At 54.2% G+C, this 13,274-nt stretch overlaps 1 protein-coding gene across 1 annotated transcript; it reads right to left on the reverse strand.

Moving 5' to 3' along the window:
* Positions 1-4,114: 4,114 nt before the first annotated feature.
* Positions 4,115-9,437, reverse strand: HHEX (hematopoietically expressed homeobox). Its single transcript, XM_080597277.1, has 4 exons — positions 8,940-9,437; positions 7,201-7,379; positions 6,998-7,048; positions 4,115-5,370 (listed from the first exon to the last, which is right to left on the reverse strand). The coding sequence occupies exons 1-4, from the start codon at positions 9,319-9,321 to the stop codon at positions 5,137-5,139; spliced, it is 846 nt and encodes a 281-aa protein (XP_080453403.1). The 5' UTR covers positions 9,322-9,437; the 3' UTR covers positions 4,115-5,136.
* Positions 9,438-13,274: the final 3,837 nt, after the last annotated feature.

Raw genomic sequence — 13,274 nt, forward strand, 5'->3', positions numbered from 1 at the left:
GTTTGCTACAGGCCTCAGCTGCTCTCTGATTGACTCCGTGCGCGAGGTTAGGAGGTCTTTTGGCTGCTAGGAGGGTTCCTTCTTACACAGAGAAGGAAGTGGAAGAACTGATGTGTATAAAGCAAAGTTACCTCTTCCCCTTTTAACCTGTGATCTTTATCCTGATATCTGCAGCAAGTCATTGAGATAAACTGCATTGTAGTGGGCAGTCCTGACTCATTTTAAAAGAGTTGTACCCTCATGTGGGTGTACCCCAGGATAAACACTCTCTTTTAGTACGTCTAGACTAGGATATAAGTTGTGTTTTTTAAGATACTAGCTAACGCGGCTCAACCAACACGTTCTGAAACCTTGCATAGATAGGACAAGTCAAATGCTAAAAGGTGTTAAAAAGTGTTTGCTAAGTCATTCTAAAAATACAACTTCTATACCCGTCTAGACAATGCCAGAATACTTTTTAAAATGACACACCGTGCTCATGGGAAGTCTCACTGCAACAGCCAAGGAGAATTGTAACACAGGAAACAATCAATAAGAAGTTTCTCCACGTAGGTCTTCAAAGCACTGACACAAATTGACATGCAGGGAATCCTCTAAGGTCTTGTCTAGACAATAGGAGAAAAAGATCCTGTTTCAGTAGGTTTAGTTCAGTCAGACCCTATATTTTTTCAAAAGCAAAACCTACCAAAAGTCTTCCGAGATCATGTTCTGCTCAGTTTTATTAGGTCTGTAGTCCAGACAGGCAATAACTCAGCCTGCTAAACTCATACTAAAGGTATTGAATAGTCTATGTGTTGTCAGATGGGATTTTTAGTCCTTAAATAAGATAGATTGATTGAATTATTTCTCCTGGAAATGGCCCTTTCCCTACGGCAGATGAGATCCTAGCTCATTTTCCATGCCCATTCTCTCTTGCCCCAATGTATTTGCCTAAGTTGTACCAATGACAGCAAAGCTCAATGTGTCTTTACCATCAGTATTTCCAGTTGGGTGTGAGCACCAGCTCATTTTGTACAGGCCACCAGACAGCAATTGGTTTTGATTCTGACTTCATTTTGCAGCAAACTCAGACAAAGCCCTCAATCTAATCTACTCCTTTAAACAGCTATTTTAAACTGTCTAGCCCACATGCATGCACACGTTCACATTGTAAAAATTGTGATCTTCTACAGCGTCAACAGATAAGCTCTTAGTCATTAATGTACATCCTTACACTGTTTTGCTTCTACCAAGCTGACTGGAGAGTGAACAAATTAGAGTGTTTCCCAGAATTGTACCGGCATCTTTGACATCTTAAACAATACTTTCACAATACTTTCAGGAAAGCTTTTTTTTTTTTTTTTTTTTTTTCTTTAAGAGGCAAGGGAAGAAGTCATTACAACAAGCATGAGCCCAGCCTCTCTGACTTTTTATACGGGAAAAAAGAAAAAAAAAAAGTCAATTAGTTCTGTTTATTATTAAGGCTTTATGGGTGGGTATCAGTCTGGTAGGAAAAAAAAAGGAAAAAAATCTACATTTCAATTAGCCCATTACGGATGATGTCTTTATGACATGGGTGGGTACCTGGTTGTCAGGGAAAAAATTAGGAGTCACCAACTCAAACGAAAGCATCCACTAAATAGTAATTCACTTGTATAACTCCAAGTGACCAAATTAACACAGTCTCAACTTGGCTTGCTTGTTCTTAAGTAGTCATTTACCAATAGCTCTCGAACAATGGAGTTGTAAAATGGAGCCACTTAAGTTATCATGATGAGTTCTTTTCCCAGCTGTGTCAAGTTTTTTTGGCCTTGGGGGTGCACCACCTGAAACATTTCAGAAAAATACATTGATTTTTTTTTTTTTTTAAATAAAGGCCTGAAGTCAACAAAGCCCATGAGTCAGAATAAGGCTGAAGCTCCACATTCAGTAAAGGCTCTTCAGTAAGCACTTGCTGTCACTTTCGGTACTGGACAAAATATTTCTGTCCTTATTAAGCCCAAAGCATCATTAAACGTTAGTTGGAGGCTGATCTGAATAAGATCAGCATGCTCTGACCTGCCCTTGGTTCTTATTTCAGGTTTTCAGCACTGCCTGTCTTGAAACTTTCTCTTGTGCTAAAATGATGTCTTTAAAATCTAATCTTTATACAGATATACTTCTCTACTCCCTCTCTCTCCCCTCTCTCTCTCTATATGTAGCTGAAAGACAGTAATACCACGCACAGATTTTTTGTCCTCTGAGAAGCCACCTGATAGCAGATTTCATGGGGGCCTACTATAATTTATTGGTGTCCACTAAACTGAGTGGTAAACCCTCCATTAATCCTGGATGAACAGAGGCAGGTCCTTTTCTGTGAGAGCAAACAATTAGGCGCCCTAAGTTATTATTTCCTATTATTGTGCAATAAGAGAGGCTCCGGCCATTTCATTAGAAAGGATTAGAGTGTCCGGGACTGCAAACATCGTGCAACCACTTTCCTCCTCCCCCCGCCGCACACCGCGGAAGCACTCGAGGCTCCCCCGGGGACGGCCACCGGGCTGCCCCACGCGTGTCCGGCCGCGGGGTGCACCCAGCCCCGCACATGGGCGGCCTCCGGGCTTTTGGGGCCGGGACTCTCTGGGCCCTGGGTCCCCCCCGGCGCTGCCCCCGGCCCCAGCAGCCCGGGCATCCCCCGCAGCGGGTGGCTGTGCCCGGCCCGGCCACGGTGGCCCCCGCAGGCCCGGGAGCCGCGGTGTTTAAGGAGTCAAAGTACATAGGCAGCTGGGTCGATACCCTATTAGGCTAGAAACAGTTGTGCATATCAAAGGCCGACGAACCTAATGACTAAAAATATAAGTACCTGACCCGGAGGATTAATCACACACTGTCAAGCTGAAATTGGTGCAATTCTTCCAATCATTAACGTTTTGCTTACAAAAATGTGCTTTTCTGTTTGTTTTTCTGCTAAATGATAACCATTTTCAAGTTGAATCTGCTGATAAAAGAGTCGAAAACAAGACGGGAGTTGTGCTGTAAAGGTCAGACGTGCTAGTTCGGCATGAAATAGCCAACAGGCAAACAAATACGAAAAAGCAGGGTGGCACGGAGGGGGCTCGAAGCTTTGGCCGAACGGTGTAAAGTGCCTTGGCTGCTTTTCTCCCGCCGAGGAGGGCGCGACGAGAGCCGGGCAGAGCCGCCCGCCGCCCCACGCGGGTCCCCAGGTGTTTTGCCCACCTGCCGCCGAGCCGTGAGCCCCCCGCGGGGGGCAGCGAGGGCGTTTGCACAGCCTGGGCGGCGGCCCTGTTGTCACCTGCCCCGACACCCTGCAAATCCACATCCCCGGCCCGGCGGCTGCCGACGGAGGCATCCGCGCTGCCCACCCGCGGGGCGCCGCCGCCCGCGCAGCATCCCGGGGCTCCGTTCGGCACCGGGGGGGGGGTCTCCTCCGGGTCCTGGCCCCTTGGCACTGGGGGTGACCGCGGCCTGGCCCCCCACACCCGGCGAGGGTGTCTTTTTAGGTCTTAAAACCCTAAAACTCATCTCGGGCCACTCCGCTTTGCAGGACGCGCGGCCGCTCCCGCGAAGCGAGACCCCGGTTAGACGCAACCCGGGCCGGTCCCGCGCCTCCATCCCCTGCTCCCCGAGACCCTCCCCGGGCACCGAGACCCCCCCGGGGCTGCCCGGCCGGGCCGGGCGGAGCCGTGCGGGGAGCCCGGGGAAGGGCGGGCAGCGACCCCGGACGGACCGAGCCCCCCCCGTGCCCCCTGCTCGCCGTGCTCCTTCCCGCGCCCCCGGGCCGGCGGCATTTCGGAGAAAGGCCGATGAATAACCACTATTGACTCAGGCAGGTCAGCGGCTGCCCCGGCTGGGGTCGATGCCCGGCCCCGAGCAGAGCCCGCTCCTCCTCCAGCCCTTGTCCCCCCCCGGGCTCCCAGCCGGGACCCGCACGCACCCCCCCGGAGGCTTCGCCCGCCCCGCAGCTCGCCCGCCGAGCGGCTGCGAAACAGCAACGAAGCGTTGAGCCCACGAGGGACACGACGGACACGAGGGACCGGCCACCGGAACGGCACTGGGGGGGAAAAACCCAATCACAGCTTCCCCGGGCACTGCTGGGGAGGTTTGGGGTTTCTGCTGCCAGAAACTGGACGGCGCGTGGTGCTGAGTTTAGTTTTATTTCACAGATGAGTCCGTCAAAAATTAAATACCAGTTTTTGCTTTTTTTTTTTTCTTTTAACATTGAACAAATATGTACAAAATATGAACAATGTGAGGTATAAAACCGCAAGACTTTTAAAGCAAACTAGTATGTACAAAAGCAGATATGTATACAATAGGCATTATCTTCCCTCTGCTCTGTGCCCCATTTATCCCCTGCAGCTGATGCCAGGTTCTCTCCTGCAGCAGGGCACTATCACTCCTTGCATTTTCTTCTCAAATATGAAATCTGGAAAAAAACAATGCTAGAGATTTTTCAAGGAGAAAATATACTTTTTTTTTCTTTTTTTTTTTTTTTCTGCAAATGGAACCATCCAGACTGCAGGGCAAAGTCCCCAAAAATTTGAGGAGGCACATTTATCTCATGCAAGAGCAAAAACGGATCTGTCCAAAGACTCCACCTGATAAAGAGAGGGATGTCTCAGAAGAGAGCACCATGGCAGGTAAAAGGGTGTGAGCATAAGGCACTTGTAGGGATGGTTGAATCCCTCTATATTTCAATGAACACATTTCTCTGCTTGCAAAGGGTGTTTAAATTAATCTATTTAAACTACATTTGTTTACACATACAATGGGCTTAGTCCTGCAATCCGTACTCACTTCCACGCTAGCCAGAGATGAGTTCTGCCTGATCCCTAACAGCAGCTGATCCAGACCCCCAGCAAGTAAGGATGGGATGCAGTACTATGTTCCAGTTAGAACATCAATTAATGTACAAATATATCTTACAAATTAAATACAAACCACGGATCTGCTCCTTTAACCAAATTAGAGATCTGCCAAAAATGGACTGTTTGCGGAAAATATGTCTTGCTTTCTCTCCTTATTATAAAACAAGTCTGTCTGTTTCTTTTTCTTCCAGTGGAATGCTGAAATTCTTCTCCTGTAGAAAAATACTCTTTCAAGCCAGCCCCTGGTAAAGTGCAAGCTGAGCTAGGGTCCACTCTCCGCGTGGGGCCGTTAGTGGGAAGGGTTGTAAAAGCCTTTGTCGCCTTCAATGTCCACTTCTTGATCAGAATCGTCGGAGACGTCTGACTCCAGGTCCTCCTGTGAGGCGGGCGAGGGGGTGTACTGCGAGCCGTCCAGGGACACCTCCTTGCCCTTCTGCTCAGGGCTCGGGCAGCTCTCCGGCCTTTGGTCACCGTGACTGTCAGCACCTTCCACTTCTTCCTTCTTGGTGGCTTGGGGGTTCTCCTGCAGGGAAAGAAACCCGCGTGATACAGAAATACGTGCCACAGCGCCAGGAGGCCTGAGGGGCTGCACCGGGAGGGAAAACCACCACGGGTTTCCTCAGACCCTGCAGGGAAGGGCAGGTGTCCTGCTGCCGCCCAGGCCTCCCGCCCACACTCCCACCCTGCGAGCGGCACCGGGCCGGCCCAGGGCTCGGCTGCACGCGGGGCTCGGCTCTGATCCCGCGCCCCGGCAGCCACAGGGGACGCTGCCGCGAATGAGGCTCCTTGGCGATGGTTATCGCAGCCACTTCAAAAGACTGTGGAGCTGCCGGAGCCCAGGAACCTCTGAACTTTTGTCTTTAGTAAAGCAAATGTTTATTATGAGTCTACAAACACGGACACACAGCTTCCTCCTGCCCCGATCTTTCCTTAATTACACCCAACGGCAAAAGGAGGGAGGCCGAGTCCATCAGTGGTCCGAAAGTAAACGGGAAAAAATATACTAATGAAGCTGTAAGGCTAAACCTCGACATTAAAATACACACCACTGAAAACCAAACCAGCCCCCACAAAGCCAGAGCCCTGCTCCCAGGCAGGAGTAGCCCTGTGTCAGCAGCCACCTGGGGAGCCTCGTCCCCTACGGGGCATGAAATGACACTCCTAAGCAAAGAGAAAGCAGGCAGAGACACGCACCCATGATACATTAGTGCAGGCTCAGAGAAATGGATGTGACTGAACAAAAAGGAGGAAATGACTTAAAATGGCTGAGGTCCCAAGCGAGCTCTCCGGACATTGCGGAGGGGTCAGGTCCCGCCAAGGAGCGAAGGGATTTCGTTCAAAATCAACAGAGGTACTGAGGTGAAACCCGGGGAAAGGCCACAGAATAAATATTCTAGAATGTGGCACTGTGATTAGTTTTCTGTTCTTTTGATATTAAAGGCCAATTTTCCAGTGAGACTCGCCAGTCCTGTCACGCTCACTGCATCAGGCCACGATGCGGGGACTTTTCACAGATCTCTGAGCTGAGGGGCCCTGATCCGGGTGAGCCGGGCAGGATCAGGCCCTCTGGGCCGTGAGGACAGATTTATATCCACTTGAGCACAACTTGTGAGGGAAGGGAAACCGCTTTGAGCGCTCATTTCACACACTGTAACTATTCGTAAACGAAAAGTAAAAGCAACTTAATTTTCCATACGCTCCTCAAAACTAACAAGGCGTTTGTACTCGCCTCTCCCAGCGTTTGCAGAATAAATCGCCCTGTGTTTATTAAGAGAAGGTGATTTAAAAGGCCGGTAAATATTCTCCTCCAAAACAACTGCCTAAGTAATTTACTGACAATCACTTATCTTCTCCACGTTAATTGGATAAACAACATATGGGTTTACAAAACAATTAGCGTGGAGTTTTAATAGGCGGTGTGTGAAAGCCGGGCATAATTGATATAGGAACTACATTAGGAGCTTTTAACATTAGTGCTGCCTGAACGAGCCCTCATGGATTCCAGCATGACTATTTGTCTTTTTAATCAAGGTGAAGAGGTTAAACAGCCTTTCAGATGACTTCTGCATACAACCTGGAATAGGCGAGCATGGGCGTAAGATAAGACAATTAAAATACTTATTTCTATAGAAACAGAAACATCCCTGTACCTGCTTTAGACGCCTCCATTTGGCTCTGCGATTCTGAAACCACGTTTTGACCTGAACAACAAAACGAGAGAAAAGGTACAGGGTAGTCGGGGAGCAACGGGAGCCTCACCCGAGTTGTGGAGAGAGAAGCAAGGAGCCGGGGACACCAGGGCAGGGGCAGGGGCAGGAGCAGGGGCAGGGGCTGTTGTGCAGCGCGGCCTCACCTGCCTCTCGCTGAGCTGCAGCATCTTGGCCAGGCGCTTCCTCTCCGGCGGCGAGAGGTATTTCTGCGTCTCGAATTTCTTCTCCAGTTCGATGGTCTGGTCGTTGGAGAAGCGGACCTGTCCCCCTTTCCTCTTGTGCAGCGGCCGCTGGATAAAGGGGCTCCACAGCAGCGGCTTCCCTTCAGAGAGAGGCACACACAGCGCCGCTGTCACCGCCAAGCCCCGCTGCCAGCCATCCTGAGACCAGGCCGGGGGCTCGGTGGGGCCGTGTCTGGCCTTGCCCCGCTCCTGTCCGTGCCCCTGACTCGGCCTCCCCCTAGATTTTGCCTCCTCTGATTTTTCGCCTCCGCCGAACGGAGAGACCAGTTAAAGCCACTCCGCGGGCTTTGGCAACGTTTCCGTCAATGTGTTTCCTGTTGGTCTATCTCGCAAAGAAAAGAGTGAGAAGACGAAGAAAAAAAAAAAAAAAAAAAAAAAGACCTTTGCTTCCTTCTGCTGTCTTACTAAGATGTCCCCAAAAGAGCGCTGGGGTCGGGCGCGGCTGGGGAGGCACCGACAGCAGCCCCAGCGGCTTGGGGCAAGCAGCGCCTGGAGCCCCCCGGGGCTGGGGGCTGGCGGGGTGGCACCGGGACCGGGCCCAGCACCGGGCCCAGGACCGGGCCGGGGCTCTCCAGGGGCCGGCTGGAGCCGCGGGGTGAGGCGACACGGAGGGGGCCCGGCCCTGCCACCGAGCAGCGGCCGCGTCCCGGGCCCAGCGGCTCCGGCCAGTGCCCCTGAGTCACCGTGTTTGTCTTTCTGTCTTGCTGCCTGCAGCCTTTGAAATTCGCTGCATTGTTTTTCAAGATTTTGCTTGCGTCAGGCTTTAGTAATTCTGGTGCAAAACAGACTCAAAAAATAGGAAGCAACTGGTTATTTTAGCTGTCATAAAGTCACATCCCACACAGAGGAAATGAACAATATCAGAAAAACGGATCCCGGCTATCAGAAGTCGAGTGTTTCCTGAATTTGTCTGTATTGAGGATGTCGATAAAGTAATCAGCAACGTGCACGACTCCCGGGGAAGAGCCTGCTTCAGGCGGCCAGGAAAACACTTAACAGCTTCTGAAACCAGATTTACTCCTATCGAGAGCTCAAGGTTTCCTGTATGAACGGAAAGGGTCAGCCTCTTTCACTGCACAGCCGCGGTGAGTCAGGTCCAGTTTTGCAATCCCCCCCGAACAAGTGCGGCGGCCCGGGCCGGGGCGGCGCTGGGCTCGGCCCCCGCAGCGGGGACCTTGCCCCCGGCCCGGGGGCCGCCGGGGCCGCCCCCAGGCGCGGGGGAGCCGCGGGGGCCCGGCGAGCGGAGCCCCGGCCCCGCCGGCTGTTTTTCAAGTCATCCGCAGGAAAGGGCTCAGATCTGCGCTGCGATCTCCCAGCACAATTAAAACTCCCCACCAAAACCACACGCGACATTACTAAGGACACTCGCAGAGTCACTTGGTTGAAGGAAAACAAATCTGAGTCACCGCGGCCGCGCACTGTGGTCTCGCTCCCAGCGCCGGAGCGCGGCGCTTCTTTAATTTACTGTAAATCAGACGGAGACGGAGGGAGGCCGGGGAGGCACGGAGGGAGCGCGGGATGGCGGCGGGGCCAGGAGGGGCCGGGGGCAGCTTCCCGTGCCTTGTCCCGTGTTGGACGGGAAGGGACGGGACGGGACGGGACGGGCTGGGACGGGACGGGGCGGGGGGGCTGTGGCTTACCCAGGGGGTCCTGCCGGATCAGGGCGTGCGTGTAGTCGCCGACGGCGCGGGGGAAGGAGTAGAGGGGCCCGGCGTAGGCGCCGGCGCCGTAGGTGGCGGCGAGGTGGTGGGAGAAGGCCGGGTGGACGGGGGTCGGCTCGTAGACGGGGGTCCGGTACGGGGCCACCAGGCTGGTGAAGGACGAGTTGGGCGACGGCAGCGTCGGCGGCGGCGGGGCGGGCAGGGAGTGGGGGGCCGGGGCGGCGGCGGGGCCGCGGCCCAGGATGTCCTCGATGTAGAAGGGCGTGGGGTGCGCGGGCTGCAGCAGCGGCGTGGGCGCGTACAGCGGGACGCCGACGCCCAGGGCCGCCGTCGGCGCCGCGCCCGGGGGCTGGTACTGCATGGCCCGGCCACCCCGCCGCCCGCGCCCCCCGCGCCGCCCCGGCCGCCCCTGCCCTGAGCCGGCCCCGAGCGCCGCGGCCGGGAGCTGGCACCGCCGCCGCGGCTTTCTCTGGGCTCGGGTTACCCTCCGATAGGTTTCTATTGGCGCGGGGCGGAGCCCGCGTGGTCTCTGTCCCCTTCCTGCCACGGCTCCGTCTAGCCAATGAGCCCGGCCAGGGAAGGGGGAAACCACCCCCCGCCGGCAAACGCTCCCCCCCCCCCCCCCCCCCCCGCCCGCCTCCCCGCAGCAAACGCCCCGCGGCGCCGACCGGCGGGACGGGCCCCGACGGCACCGCGCGGGGGCACCGAGGCCGGGGACACCGGGCGGGCTTCGACGGCACCGGGCCGGGACTCGGCGCTGCCTCCCCGGCCGGATGCGGGGAGACCCCGCGGGGGAGAGCCCGCCGCACCCGGGATGAGGGAGAGGCAGGGAACGGGGGGTGCGCGGCTGCCTTGTCCCCGGTCCCCCCCCACCCCGCCTCGGTCTCCCCTCCGTGCTCGGCGGAACCCGGGGGAGGCCCCGCGCCGTCTCTCCCCGTGGCTGCGGGGACCGGGAACGGGGCAGGGGGGCACGGCCGCCGAGCGGGGGCCACGCGTGGGCGAGGGGCGGCGGCGGGGCCCCGTCCCGTCCCCCGGGATGTCCCCGAGAGCCCGGCGGGGCGCGGAGCGGGGCGGCGCGATTTCCTGCTCGGTGCCTCGCCGGCCGGTACGCAGCGGGGCGGCGCGGGGGCTGCGGACGCCCCTCGACGGGGCGGGCGCGGCGCCGGGCCCCGGCTTTCCGACAGCCCCGAAGGGAAGCAGGCGCCGAGGCCGCGCCGGGCGGCCGCTCGCCCTCCTTCCCTCCAGCAGCGCCACCTGGACACCGGCGATTTTCGTTTCCAAAAACCCGCGGTGCGCTTCCTCCTGCCCCGCCGCCTCCCGGGGGGTGGGAACGGGACGGGACTGGACGTGAGCGCTCACCGCATGCCGGCGGCTCCCGGCCCCTCGCCCGGGGCAGCGACCCCCGCCCGCCCCGGCCCCCCCGGCACTCGGCCCGACGGCGGCGGCGGTGCCGGTGCCTTCCCCGTGGGAGCGCGGGCGGCAGGTGCCCGCCGGGCCGCTGCTCCTCCTCCTCCCCCGGACCCCTCCGGGCTGGTGACAGCGAGCGCAGAAGGCTGTTAAGGAATAGCAGGTGCTGGTTTAACAGTTCGTATTCTTGCCTTATTTTTTTTTTCTTCCCCCCCAAAAAAATGAGGGTCTCCGGTTCAAACCCACGAAGATCTTAATAACTAAGAGGCTCAGAGCAAGACGAAAGGGTGTTGGTGAAATGGAAATATATATATTTTTAATAATATAGGGAGGTTGTTTTTTTTTTTCTTTACATTGTTAACAAATGCCAAAACTCACCTTTAAAGCGTGGTCTTGTGTCTTGTAAATATCAGGTACACGTAAAGTGAGCTGACAGTTTTGATTATTTTTTCTCTCCGTGCTCAGTCTCCCAGGCATTGCTCTTTCCAAGGGGCTTAGCTAATGTTTTCATCTGGAAGTGTTGGATTTGCAGCTTGATTTACTTAATAAATGTACAGTAAACCGATGACCCATTGCCCTCTGGAATAACGACGTGCATGATATGAGGCAGCGGCGTAGAGGGCCTCCACAATATTTTACAAGCTGTCGATTCAAAATCCTGAGAACAAGTTTAAGCAAAAAGTAAAAAAAAAACATGTTTTGCCATATTATTGGGAAACAAATAAATAGAGGAAGAGATTATTCTTTTCTGACTTTTATACAAGCAATAGGCCTTGTTAAAAGGAAGTTTTAATGGCACAGTTATTACATTCCACTACCACTGCATAATCCCTAACAAGAAAAATGAAGCACTTAATTTTGCAGTTCTGCAGCACCGCCCCTTTCAAATTCAATTGTTAGACCTTAGCCTTCCTCCTTCCACGGGTTGGAGACTATTAAATCCGCATTCATGAAATGTCACATTTATTGAACTACATAATTTTTTAATATCACTAGTGCAGGTTTTATAGTTGATTTTATTGTTTTTATGGCCATTCGGGGCTCTAAAACCCGGATTTTTTCAATGTTGTCCTTATAATTTTTTTCACACAGTCAGAACTAATAAAATAGAACAGTTGTGACTTTTTAATGCAAGGGGTCTCGGAGTTTCAATATTTTCACTCTGCTGGATACTAAAACCAATAAAAATACATGAGATTTTAATTATTTTCTGGATTAAATAAAACCTTTTTTCCCTTTCTTTTGGAACACGCATTCTGTTTGTAGTTTCTGTAGTGAGGGAGATAGCGCAGCTCCAGGTAAGAAGCACGGTACCAGGATCTCCGCGGTGATGGGCATTTAGAGCAAGGGCTTGGAGGCACCGCAAGCTCAGCGCAAGTGCTGCGGGATTTCTGGTCCTTCTTCGCCAGGTTCCCTCTGCGAAGCACTCCAATCCATCTGAAAATGCTCGAGAGAGAGAGAGAAAAAAACGCATACCCCCCTTTCCTGATTAAAAAACCTTTCCCCTTAATTTTCTTGGAATGCACTCGAAACACCCCCGAGTTTTGTCGCTAAGCTGGGAGCTGCCGGGGGGCGGCGGGGAGGGATGCGAGCATCCCCGCGCCGGCACGGGCTCAGCCCAAAGGGATCGGCTGCAGAACTCATTATTTGCTGTAATAACTTCGGGGCCCTGTCCTCCCGTTCGCTCTCTGTGAAATCCCCTGCCTTCGAGGAGCCTTGAGCGAAAGGAACCAAGAAAAGAAAGAAAGAAAAAAAAAAGAACAAAAAAAGAAAGAAATGGAAAAAAAAATACAATTAAAAAAAATAATAAAATAAAAAAGAGAGAGAAAAAAGTGGAAAAAAGAGAGGAAAAAAAAAAAAGGAAAAGAAAAGAAAGAAAGAAAGAAAATCAGGGACCCGACCTGCTCCAGGTGGTCCCCGCTGCCCGCCCCGACCCCCCAGCGCCGCCCGGGGCCGCTCCGGCCCGGGGCTCCGGGAGGATCCGAGGTGTCCGGCAGGGGCCGGTAGGGCTCTGGGGGCCGGTAGGGCTCTGGGGGCCGGTAGGGGACCCCCGCCGGCCGCCGCGGAGCCCCCTCGGTGTGGCGGCGCTGGGGGCAGCCCAGGGAGGCGCTCAGGTGCCCACAGCGCCGGGGCGAAGAGGACCAGGTGGTGCTAGAAAGAAAAAGGGAACGGAACGGAACAGGGCAGAAGAGAACAAACAAACAGACAAAACGAAAACCAAGCAAAGAAACAAAAAAACAAACGTCGGAAAAACAGGAAATGGATGCAGGGGCTCCCCAAACCAGCGGCAAATGCGAGGCGTTATTTTCCACCGCATGCCCCCGGTTACCTGCCGCAACGCCCCACAGAGGTTCCTGATTCCCGGGGCGGTCACGCCAGGCTATGAACGACCCCCACGATGTTTAAGGGCAACGAGTCCCGAAGCCCAGAACTCTCTGCTTGCCTCGCAGGTTCTCTTACCACTAGCATATTTTTTGGCATGGTACCTGCCCGGTTTCTGCTCTCAAAAATGGGAGTTTTGCCCATCATAGCACCCTCTGTGCCTCTGCAGACCTCAGGAGAGTTACACCAGAGATTAATTGTTCCTAGCCGAAATAACTGCGTGGGGCTGTTCACAACTAGAGAACGATCCAGCAGAGTCCATCTTTTACCAGCCAGCGCGGGCTACCAGGAGAGTCATCTGCTAATGCTACCTGGTGCTTTCCAAGAGGATCCAGCCCGCAGCCATTCCATCCCTTCCCATTACTGAAAGTATTTCAAGACTCTTCCAAGAGAGGTGAGGCCACAGCCTTGAACATCATCCAAGGAGGAAATAGGAGGGAGTTCACCTCTCTGATTTTCCTAGCGCCGTCGAAGCCAGACTGCTCCAGACAGAGGCACCGCACGTTGCAAGGTGATGTCAGTCAG

Source organism: Anser brachyrhynchus, assembly GCF_964034855.1.
Source record: "Anser brachyrhynchus genome assembly, chromosome: 6".
Classification (NCBI taxonomy): domain Eukaryota; kingdom Metazoa; phylum Chordata; class Aves; order Anseriformes; family Anatidae; genus Anser; species Anser brachyrhynchus.